The 12,150-nt window shown below is 43.1% G+C and overlaps 1 protein-coding gene and 1 pseudogene across 1 annotated transcript; both read right to left on the reverse strand.

Moving 5' to 3' along the window:
- Positions 1-5,296: 5,296 nt before the first annotated feature.
- Positions 5,297-5,393, reverse strand: LOC122896221 (annotated as a pseudogene).
- A 5,558-nt stretch (positions 5,394-10,951) lies between these two features.
- On the reverse strand, positions 10,952-11,899 carry LOC122895353 (olfactory receptor 1F12-like). The gene has a single exon (XM_044232706.1). The coding sequence runs from the start codon at positions 11,897-11,899 to the stop codon at positions 10,952-10,954; it is 948 nt and encodes a 315-aa protein (XP_044088641.1).
- Positions 11,900-12,150: the final 251 nt, after the last annotated feature.

Genomic DNA, 12,150 nt, shown 5'->3' on the forward strand with positions numbered 1-12,150 from the left:
CATTGATAACTATGTTGTGCTTATGTAAGAGTATCTCTGTTCTTAGGAAATACACAGTGAAGTATTTAAGGATAGAGGACCATCATGTGTACGTACACAAATATATACATATATCTGTATACAGAGGGGAGGTGGAGGCAGGGCAGAGGAGGAGGGAAGAAAAGGTAAAAGTGTCGATGATAAATGAATCTGGGTAAAGGATATATGGGTATTTTGCATTATTGTTTTTGCAACTTTTTCTGTAAACTTTCAATTATTTTATTATAAGAATTTAAAATGAGGGATGCCTGTGTGGCTCAGTAGGTTAAGCCGCTGCTTTCAGCTCAGGTCATGATCCAAGTCCTGGGATCGAGTCCTGCATTGGGCTCCTTGCTTGACAGGGAGCCTGCTTCTGCCTCTACTTGCTTGTGCACGTGCTCGCTTTCTCTCTCGCTCTCTGACAAATAAATAAATAAATAAAATCTTAAAAAAAAAGAATTTAAAATGAAAAAAGAAAAAAATGTCCTGACAGGATTAACTAGTTATGAGTGTGGGAGGAAAAGCCTAGCAAGTCCTTGTGCAATGATAATGGCCCTGAGCTGAGTAGGAGGGTGACGCAGTGTAGAGCTAGTAGATGCACTGAATTAATCAAACCTCATCTTGGGCAAGAGATGCAGATTCATTCTTGTGCTTTTTTCACCGTGTCTGTGTTTGGCTAAGGCTCCTTCATGCAGTGACTTGAAGGAAGACATTTCGTGTGGCAGCTTCCTTTATGGAAAGCCCCGTTTTCAGTGACTTCATTGCTGGGCTTGGTTTTGCGTAGGTGTACTCACATGATACTTTGACCTCACCCTTTAGGCTGGTGATTTGCTTAAGGCCTTGATGGCCTCTCCAGGTAGTTTCAGGCACATTTTACGTTCTGTCACAAGTAAGGGACCATTTTCCCCAAACCTGCTGGTTTTAACCCATTGCTTCAGGGAGCATCTTTGGTAATTAATGCATGTTCTGGTTAATACAAATGTACAGGTATCCCAGTGGGCATTTAGTCCACAGTGTTTTGGAATTATTTCACAGTTTGTAGCTTACTTGGTGCTTATGACAGACCTCTATATCAGGGCAAGGTTGATGGTCAGATGAAATCTGGAGGGTTAACTGGTTTGAGCAGCAGTGAGTTAAAAGGCAAAAAAAATGAGTCTAATTTTAGAATTGTTGGATATGAAATAACAGAAGGGTTGTTAGATGTTAGGGACTGGTCTTCAGAAAGCCTCACTTTTTGGTGGTGGTTTGTGTTTTAGATTTAACTGATATGTTGGGAATTAGGCACCCCATTCGCTTGACACCTCTAGTCTGTGATAAAGTTTATGTACCACCTGGTGACTATAGGTTTACATGTGAAAGCTCCCCTAACACCAGGCTCTAGCAAACCTCAGAGCACCTCAGCTCCAGCCCACAGCAGTGTCTTCACGCACTCTTAGATCAGCAGGATCTGTTACACCTAGAGACCTGCAACATTCCGGTGTCCTTACCGTTCCCTAGCTTCTCTGCCCTCCCCTACTCCAAAAATGATCCCCACTGCCATCTGGTAAATCCCAGCTGGCCCTCATCATACCTCTACACTGAAGTACTCTGTACTTCAGAAAGGTCAGTGGAGCAGTGGGAGAGGTAACTAGATTGTATGGGGTTGGATTCTAGAAGATTATTTGCTCAGAGAATAATGGCATCTGACTCAGAAAATCCAGTGTAGCAGATCTAGAAGCAAGTGATCCAGCGCCACTGTCTTTGGACCTTTCTTTCCCGTGCTCTCCATGATCCTGCAGAGACAATTACTGCCTCTGGGTGGTAGTCAACAGCTCAGTAAAACCAGCTCCGTCAGTTTGCTGAGCTGTATTCACGCCTTTGCTCGTGGTAGAGTTGGCAAGTCCCTGACACACTTAATACTCAAGATGAAGATTGTCCTTACGGTATTCCAGATTGAGGTTTTGTCCTTCATGCTGTTAAATTAATTAAACAAGGAGGCCATTAAATATGGAGTTCTAATGCCTTGGCAGCCTGCATAAGCAACCCCATACCTAAGTCTGTCAGTGCCTCGAAGAAATCGAAACATAAGGGCAAACAATCACAAATAGCCTTTCCCCTGTAAGGCCAATCAGATAGTTGCTCTGCTTTGCTTCCTACATTTATAAATATCTGGCCGCTACCTCCTATGGGTGGAGGGCTGCTAGCCACTTCTGGTTTGCTATTGTCTGTTGGGAACTGATTTTTGCTCAAACTCTAAACATTTTTAATATGCCTCACTTTATCCCCCCCCCCCCGTGGAAAGAGGGCATATTTTTTTCAGAGCAATGATTCATATTTAATTAATACAACTCAATCCTTTCTTTTTACATATTGTCCTCACATAATGAGCCGTTTTGTTACCTATTCATTTGTAGAGTGCCTATTTTTCTTTTTTGCTTATTTTTATTTATTTATTTATATTTTTAAAAAATTTTTAAAAGATTTTATTTATTTATTTGACACAGAGAGATCACAAGTAGGCAGAGAGGCAGGCAGAGAGAGAGAGAGAGAGAGAGAGAAGGAAGCAGGCTCCCCGCTGAGCAGAGAGCCCGATGCGGGACTCCATCCCAGGACCCTGGGATCATGAGCTGAGCTGAAGGCAGCGGCTTAACCCACTGAGCCACCCAGGTGCCCTAAAAATTTTTTTAAAATTTATTTTCAGCATAACAGTATTCATTGTTTTTGTACCACACGCAGTGCTCCATGCAATCTGTGCCCTCTATAATACCCACCACCTGGTACCCCGACCTCCCATCCCCTGCCCCTTCAGAACCCTCAGATTGTTTTTCAGTGTCCATAGTCTCTCATGGCTCACCACCCCTTCCAATTTCCCTCATCTCCTTTCTCCTCTCCATCTCCCCATGTCCTCCATGCTATTTGTTATGCTCCACAAATAAGTGAAACCGTATGATAATCGGCTCTCTCTGCTTAACTTATTTCATTCAGCATAATCTCTTCCAGTCCCATCCATGTTGCTACAAAAGTTGGGTATTCATCCTTTCTGATGGAGGCATCATACTCCATAGTGTATATAGACCACATCTTCCTTATCCATTCGTCTGTTGAAGGGCATCTTGGTTCTTTCCATAGTTTGGCGACCGTGGCCATTGCTGCTATAAACATTGGGGTACAGATGGCCCTTCTTTTCACTACATCTGTATCTTTGGGGTAAATACCCAGTAGTGCAATTGCAGGATCATAGGGAAACTCTTATTTTTAATCTTAGTTTATCTTTTTTTAAAATTTTATTTTTTATTTATTTTCAGCATAACAGTATTCATTATTTTTGCACCACACCCAGTGCTCCATGCAATCTGTGCCCTCTCTAATACCCACCACCTGGTACCCCAACCTCCCACCCCCTGCCTCTTCAAAACCCTCAGATTGTTTTTCAGAGTCCATAGTCTCTCATGGTTCACCTCCCCTTCCAATTTCCCCCCAAACTCCCTTCTCCTCTCTAACTCCCCATGTCCTCCATGCTATTTGTTATGCTCCACAAATAAGTGAAACCATATGATAATTGACTCTCTCTGCTTGACTGATTTCACTCAGCATAATCTCTTCCAGTCCCGTCCATGTTGCTACAAAAGTTGGGTATTCATCCTTTCTGATGGAGGCATCATACTCCATAGTGTATATGGACCACATCTTCCTTATCCATTCGTCTGTTGAAGGGCATCTTGGTTCTTTCCACAGTTTGGCGACCGTGGCCATTGCTGCTATAAAGATTGGGGTACAGATGGCCCTTCTTTTCACTACATCTGTATCTTTGGGATAAATACCCAGTAGTGCAATTGCAGGATCATAGGGAAGTTCTATTTTTAATCTCCGTTTATCTTTTAATAATGCTTTTCAACAGAGATTCTCACAGTATTATCTGAAGGCCACTTAACATCAAAATCATCTGGGGAACTTGCTTAAAATGTATTTGTAGAAGGAGCATTTGTCTGCGGGGAATCTTCATTTTACGCAGCCCTTCAGGTGATAATCACATAAATTTCAGGAATGGTAGCTCCATTGTGGGAAACATGTGGCTTCACCAGAGTACCCATTCAAACATTGGAACAGACCCTGAAGTTTACCCCTACCAGCCCAAAGCAGATATGGCCCCAGGACAGCAAGACATGACTTAGAGCAAAGTGTTATTTTACTCCTTTCAGGTTGTAGCCATAACAAGTGAATCTCTTCAACAATACAGAATACTTACATCCCAATCTCTCCCTAGAAAAATACTTTGATTCTGACTTATTTTGGTCAGAAATCCATTCACTGCTCTGTCTCAGGGCTCACCGTAATGTCCAGCTTAATAAATGTGCTTAAGAAAGATTTCTTTAATGAATCCGTGGTGGCTGTCCCTCCCCAATTTTCTTGGATGCCATTGCTTTGCTGCACTCACCCCATAACGGGCGAGGAGGATGAAGCACTTTTCTTTGGCCATCCCAAGGGTGCAGCTCATTGGAAAAATGCTTGAATCCTGATGTAGATGAGGTTGTGCTTATCCCTGACTAGGTGTTGGACTGGATGTGGAGAGCACAGCAAAGCAGCTGTGACACAACTGGGAGAGTCTGAGCGTCACAGAGGGTTTGTTAGGAACTCTTCAACAGAACCGTACCTGTAAGTTCTGAGATCTGTGTCTGTAAAAGATCTTTAACTGTATCCCTTTAAGTAAACTGATAGGTCTTTGTTCTGTATAACTTTAGAGGAGGACTTGGAGGATATCAAGGGCATTGATGAGGAGACCACTGAAATGATATAGTAGAGTTTGGGAAGGAGCACAGCTTTTGCAAGTGAGAATCAGTCCCGATCCAGAAGTCAAGTTCAACAGTAGACTGGATTCTAGATAGTGCAGACTTCTCTTCAAGAAGAAAACCCTTCCCTTTTGCCTTATTTTGAATGAGGTGTTATATCCTCTTATTTTACCTTAGCTTCTCAGTAAAATATCCTAAGATGTCTTCTTTTGTGCCTGACTAAAGTAAAGGGATGTCTTGATTTGTTGAAGGAAAAAGAAGGTAAGGGGGAGGAAGAGAAAGGAGGGAAAGAGTGAGTGCAGAGCCATTTGTAGATTTGGCTGTCACTTTGTTGGGAGAAGCCATCACAAAGGGCATGTGTGCTTTATAAAGCAGAGATAGCAAAACTAATTCTTTTTCTCAACCCGCTGGATCTTTTCTCAAAAATTTAATTTAATTTTAATTCCAGTGAGTTAACATGCAGTGTTATATTAGTTTCAGGTGTATAATCTAGTGATTCAATTATTCCATACAAAAATATAGAACACTTCATGAATTTGCATTTCATCCTTGCACAGGGGCCATGCTAATCTCTGTATTGTTCCACTTAAGTGCTGTCCAAGCGAGCACTGTTCTCAGTTTGTTTTTTTTTTAAGATTTTATTTATTTGAGAGAGGGAGAGAGTGAGCGAGCATGAAAGGGGAGAGGGGCAGAGGGAGAAGCCGGCTCCCTGATTAGCAGAGGGCCTGATGTGGGACTTGATCCTGGGATTCCAGGATCATGACCTGAGCCAAAGGCAGTTGCTTAACCAACAGAGCCACCCATGTACCCTGTTCTTAGTTTTATATCTATTTCCTTACCACCCTTTTATTGAAACTGTTCCATTGTCCCACCCAGCTTATTTGTTTACATGGAGCTGACTCTAGGCACCAACTAAGGGAAGATCCATACCTAGACTACCACTTGTATAGACCATATCATGGTCAGAATAACTCCATTCATAACAGCACACACTAATACCTTATCTCAACATTGGATCTTTACTCAGTATGTATTATATTCTTGCATTTCATTTTCTTTTCCTAATTTACTAAGTGTAACAGCAAAAAGGAAAAAAGAGATTAACCCCAAACTAGAGACAGATAGCAAAGATGTGCAACTTTTCCCTGAAGATGCTTACTAGAGATTTCATTTTTTAAAAAATCTTTTAGTTTGGGTGTGGAGGAATTGGAACACTTGTACACTTTTGGTGGGAATGTAAAATGCAAAAAATGCCTTGCAAGGCAGTTTGGTGGTTCCTCAAGAAATTAAAACTAGAGTTACTATTATGACACAGCAGTTCTAGTTCTGGGTACAGACCCCAAAGAATTGAAGGCAGGGATTTAAAAAGATATTTATATACCTATGCTTATAGCCTTGTTATTCACTATAGTCAAAAGGTGGAGACAACCAATGTGTCATCAATGGATGAGTTGATAAAATGTGATTTATTCATACAATGGGTTACTCAGCCTTAAAAAGGGAAGGAATTCTTTTTTTAAAAAATATTTTATTTTATTTTTATTTATTTATTTTTTTAAAAGATTTCATTTATTTATTTGAGAGAGAGAGACAGTGAGAGAGAGCATGAGCGAGGAGAAGGTCAGAGAGAGAAGCAGACTCCCCATGGAGCTGGGAGCCTGATGTGGGACTCGATCCCGGGACTCCAGGATCACGCCCTGAGCCGAAGGCAGTTGTCCAACCAACTGAGCCACCCAGGCGTCCCTAAAAAATATTTTATTTATTTATTTATTTGACAGATCACAAGTAGGCAGGGAGGCAGGCAGAGAGAGAGAGAGGAGGAAGCAGGCTCCCTGCCGAGCAGAGACCCCAATGCGGGGCTCGATCCCAGGACCCTGGGATCATGACTTGAGCCGAAGGCAGAGGCTTTAACCCACTGAGTCACCCAGGCGCCCCCAAAAGGAAGGGAATTCTGACATGCTACCGCACAGATGAAACTTGAAGACACTGTGGTAATTGAAATAGAAGGACAAGTGCTATATGATTCCACTCAGATGAGGTACCTAAAGTAGTCAGACTCACAGAGACAGAAGGTAGAAGGGTGGTTGCCAGGTGCCAGGAGCAGAAGGAATGGGGAGTTAGTGTTAGATGGGGGCAGACTTTCAGTTTTGGAACACGAGGAGTTCTGTGGACGGATGGAGGTGTGGCTGCACAACAGTGGGAATGTGTTTCATGCCACTGGCCTTATCAACTTAGAGAATCATTGGTAATATTGGTGAGATCTGTTTCAGTGGCATAGCAGAGGGTGGGGAAGCCACATCCCAGGGGATGTAGAACTCCACTGAGTTTTAACTTCTAGATAGAGCTACCCATTTGAAGATCAAATAGGCATCTCAAACTTACACAAAACCGAACTCTTTGTTTTCTTTCCACCATCCAAAACTCTTTTATTTTCCTTCTTCTCATCTCAGTGGATAGACCTTGCATTCCCTTAGTTGCTCAGGCCATAAAGCCTAGAGCCCTCTCTCTCATTTCCTGAATCCAAACCATCAGTATTCTACCAGTTCTATTTCAACCCACACATGGCTAAGCAGCTTCTTATTACTTCCAGCACTTTCAGGTTCAAGTCACCATCTTCTCTCTTGGATTATTTTATCAGGGAATGGATGCTTTTCTTTCCACTCTGTAGTTTCTTCATCATAAAAGAACTTTAGGAAATAAAAATAAGATCATCTCACATCTCTGCTCAGAACTTTCCAAAGGTTTCTCTTCTCAGAGTAAAAGTCAAAAACTTTACTTAGCTAACAGTTCTTACTGGAGCATGTTCGCCAGCATGCCAAGAACACACTTTCTTAGGGGCTGTGCTCTTGTTCCCTGTGTCTGGAACCCATTTTCTCAAGACCTTTTATGATTTTATTTCTCTCTTTATGTGAGTTTCTGTTTTGAGAGACCTTCCCTAACTATCTGTGATATTTTTAAAGCATGTCACCAAATTCTTTGACATTCTTCCCATCAAGAGTTAAAGTCTAATTCCCTTTCCCTTGAATATTGTCTGCCCATAGTGACTCACTTTTAACAAGTAAAATATGAAGGCAGTGATACTGTTCTCTTCAGGCTGGGTCATGAAAAGTACTTGGAATGTTTGCTCTGGGACAGAGCTATCATGCTGTGAGGAAGCCTATGTCACCCAGACAGACCACAGATAGATATTCCAACAACAGCCCCAACTGTGGTCCTCATTGACAGCCAGCAAAGACCATTAGATGCGTAATCCTTCAGGGTAACTCCCACCCAAACCTCTTTGTCTGCAACCACATGACAAACCCTGAAGGAGCATTGCCTCGCCCAACACAGTCACTCCAGAAAGATAAGAGATAAATGATTGCTGGGATGCTTGGGTGGCTCAGTCAGTTAAGCGTCTGCCTTTGGCTCAGGTCACGATCCTGTAGTCCTGAGACTGAGTCCTGCATCAGGCTCCTTGCTCAGCGAGGAGCCTGTTCTCCCTCTCCTACTCTGCGTGTGCTCTCTCTCTCCCTGACAAAAGAATAGATAAAAATCTTTAAAAAATTAAAACATTTAAGTTATTGCTGTTATTTTTTTAAAAATTGTTAACTAATATTTGTTGAGTGTCTGCTAGCTATTACAGGCATTTTATATATAAGAATTTGCTTGAACTCTGTAAGAGCCCTGGTTAGGTAAGCATTATTTATTTTTTATTGTTGTATTATTACCTTTATTTTCACTCCTCGCCCAACACAGAGTTTGACCTCATGACTCTGAGATTAGGAGTCCCATGCTCCACCAACTGAGTTAGCCAGACGCCCCAATGATTGCTATTATTTTATGCCACTAAGTTTGGGTGGTTTGTTTTTCCACAACAGACCTTTGAAGCATGACCCTGCCACAGTTCCACAGTTACATTCCTTATCAATTACTATTCCCTGACCTAGATATATTTTTCTTTATAGCACTTAGAGCTTTCTGACTATATATATATATATATATAGATAGATATAGTCTTTTTTTCCCTCCCTATTTCCTTCCCATGTCTTGGAACATCAGCTCCATGAAATTAGAAACTTTGTTTTGTTTGCTGATATATCCCCAGTGCCCAGAATATAGTAACTGGTATGGAATTGTCACTTGAGTTCAAACTGTATGTGTTAACTGGATGTAGCTGTGGTCTGCTGGTGTGGAAAGGCATCCAGTGGGAATGAGAAGGTATTGGATGAAAGGATTATATGTGACTTGGAAAATGCCGTATCGTTGATATTTACTATTCTCCTTATTCTTTATTATTATTATTATTATTATTATTATTATTCTCCTCATTATTCTTGAAGATACTTCCACTTTATTACTAGGGGTACTTAATAGTGCTATTTTAAAATGTGGATAGGGGCGCCTGGGTGGCTCAGTGGGTTAAGCCGCTGCCTTCGGCTCAGGTCATGATCCCAGGGTCCTGGGATCGAGCCCCGCATCGGACTCTCTGCTCACCAGGGAGCCTGCTTCCTTCTCTCTCTCTCTCTGCCTGCTTGTGATCTCTCTCTGTCAAATAAATAAAAAAAAATCTAAAAAAAAAATTTTTTTAAAAAATGTGAATAATGGAGCTATTTTTCTTCCTTTCTTGAATACATATTTTTTTTAAATTAATGTTCTGGTACATTCATGAGATTGGGTTTATGCAGCCTATTCTGGGAGGGTGGTTGATGTCAGCTTTTCTTCACATCTTTTTTATGGGTTTGAGGTGAGATTTTGTTGGTATTGTTGTGGTTTTATGGTCAGAGGCCCAGGAAAGCCTATATCTTGCCCTGCCAATCATCCTAACTCCTGAGGGCTCCCAAGGAAACAATATGCTCAAAGAACAATAGCAAACTTTGAGCCAGAGTGCCACTTTGTTAGTGTCTGAGTTACAACCAGTAACCTCCATTGTGGACTCACTGGTCAAAGGTGAGCTGGAAAACAGTCTGGGCTACCCTCTTCCCACTCTGAGCCCCAAATTTGAATTGAGGATCTGCGTGTTTAGCCCCGGTGTATTATAGAGAGAGGTGGCTGGGCCCAAAATGGGGATGCCAAGGAGACCATGAATAGAAGAGGACTAACCAGGGGCAGGCTGGAAGGAAGGGGGCTTCATCCCTGGATGAAGGGCGCACTAACCTTCATAAAATATGCACCATTGAACTCTTTAGGTTCTGACCAGCTGGATTGGTAGCTCTTTTTCCTTGGAAGGGGAGATATAAAAGGTATTGGTTAAGACTAAATCATGGGGAGAGAGGATGTAAGTGGTTTTTTGTTTTGTTTTGTTTTGTTTTATTTGCAGTGTGTGCTGCCATTATCATGGTCGTCATTAGCATTTATTAACAGCTTTTATTGAGTCCTTATTTTAAACCGAGCACTGTGATGGAGTCTTCTGAGGATGCTTTTCTTAAAACGAACAGGACCTTTTATGAAATTTAAAAAGGACCCAACATTCCTGCTTGGAGTGGAGTTGTGGTGAACATGAATCATGAGGAGCCAGGTATGAAAAGTATTGAACAGAATTAGAATTATATGGCATTCCAGGGGAGAGAAAATACTCTCTCTCACCTGGGGAGATGTGAAGTGGCTTCATAAGGGTATGGTATTTTATCTGAGCTGCAGGCATTCCTGATGCAAGTACCTAGAGTTTGGAACCCCACCCGGCAGCATCCAAGGCCAGGAGTGGGATGGCTTTGAGGACAATCAAGTCTGTCCCCAGAGCTAGATTCAACCCAGAATGTGGGGATGGTGGTTGAGGAAGAGGGTGTAGCAGAGGAGTTTAGAAATTGGGATGCATGAGGGTTAAGGATTTGAGGAACTGGGGGTGCATGGGGCTCTCAGAGGTCATCCCTTTGTCACAGGCTATTAGCACAGGCCGTAGATTCCTATGAGTTCACCTTTTCCTCTTGTACCCTCTCTAGAAGGTCTGCAGATAAAGCTAATTTGCATCTGCTTTTTTTTGGTTCTGTCTTTAGGTGAGAGTTTATGCCCCTCAGCAGTCTGTGCGAGGGCCCAAGAAGGGACTTGGAAATTATTTATGGAGTAATGAGAAGACTCCCTGGCCATGGTAACCCAAGACAATGAGGTCTGTGTTCTTTAAGCCTTCCGTATGTAGAGCCTTCCCCTGGTTCATCCCATTCCCAGAATAAAGACCCTGAAAGGGGTCTTTGCTATCGTAGCCCACAGGATAAAGCCTTCACTCCAAATAGTTTTCTTAGAGCTCCCTTCATGTCCTTGTTCCTCAGGCAGTAGATGAAGGGATTCAGCATGGGTGTGACCACCATATACATCACTGAAGCCAATGATTCCTTATCAGCTGTGTGGGAGGATGAGGGATTCAGGTAGACCCCTGTAATGGTCCCATAGAAGAGGAGGACTACAGTGAGGTGAGAGCCACAGGTGGAAAAGGCCTTTTGTTTGCCTCGGGCAGATGGGACCTTGAGCACAGCAGATACAATGCGGGTGTAGGACACAAGAATGCCAAGAAAGGGGATGAGGACAATCAAGCCCCCCACCAGCAGAATCATGAGCTGGTTGAGCTGGGTGTTAGAACAGGAGAGCTGGAGCAGGGGAATGAGGTCACAAAAGAAGTAAGGGATGGCGTTGCTGGCACAGAACTCCAGCCGAGCCATGAGGACAGTATGTAGCAGGGAGTGGAGGCTGGCAATGAGCCAGGAACTTCCTAGCATCAGGGCACAGATTTGCAGACTCATCATGGTGGAGTAGTGCAGGGGGTGACAGATGGCCACGTAGCGGTCATAAGCCATTGCTGTCAGGAGAAAGTTGTCCATGTTGGCAAGCAAAATGCAGAAGTAGATCTGAGTTAGGCAGCCGCCATAGGAAATGGACCGAGTCTGCATCTGAATGTTCACAAGCATCTTGGGGACTGTGGCAGAGATGAAGCAGAAATCCACCAGGGAAAGGTTGCTGAGGAAGAAGTACATGGGCGTGTGGAGGTGGGAGTCTGAGCCAATGGCCAGGATGATGAGCAAGTTCCCAGCTGCCCCGACCAGGTACATGACAAGGAAGAGCCCAAAGATCAGCTCCTGCCTTTCAGGCTGGCTGGAGAGCCCTAGGAGGATGAACTCAGAGATGCTTGTGTGGTTTTCTCCCTCCATGATTGGCTGGTCCTGCTGGGAGATCCAGACCAGGCAGAGGCTATAGGGAATGGGGGATGGGACCCATGCCTCCCTTCTTCCCTCATACAGCCCCTCAACTCACATCTGGATAACTCACATCTCTCTGTTCAATTGGTATGGACCCCAAAGAACGCTCTCCACCTACCAAAGGAAAAGCTTCAACCAGGGAGTCTTCAGGCCCCAACAGACCCTGAAGTCAGGGTTTTAATTATTTCACTGCGAAAATACTG

This window comes from Neovison vison, chromosome 14 (assembly GCF_020171115.1).
Source record: "Neovison vison isolate M4711 chromosome 14, ASM_NN_V1, whole genome shotgun sequence".
Lineage (NCBI taxonomy): Eukaryota > Metazoa > Chordata > Mammalia > Carnivora > Mustelidae > Neogale > Neogale vison.

Coding starts and splice junctions, on each gene's coding strand:
- LOC122895353 (XM_044232706.1), bottom strand. CDS start 11,899: ATGGAGGGAGAAAACCACACAAGCATCTCTGAGTTCATCCTCCTAGGG.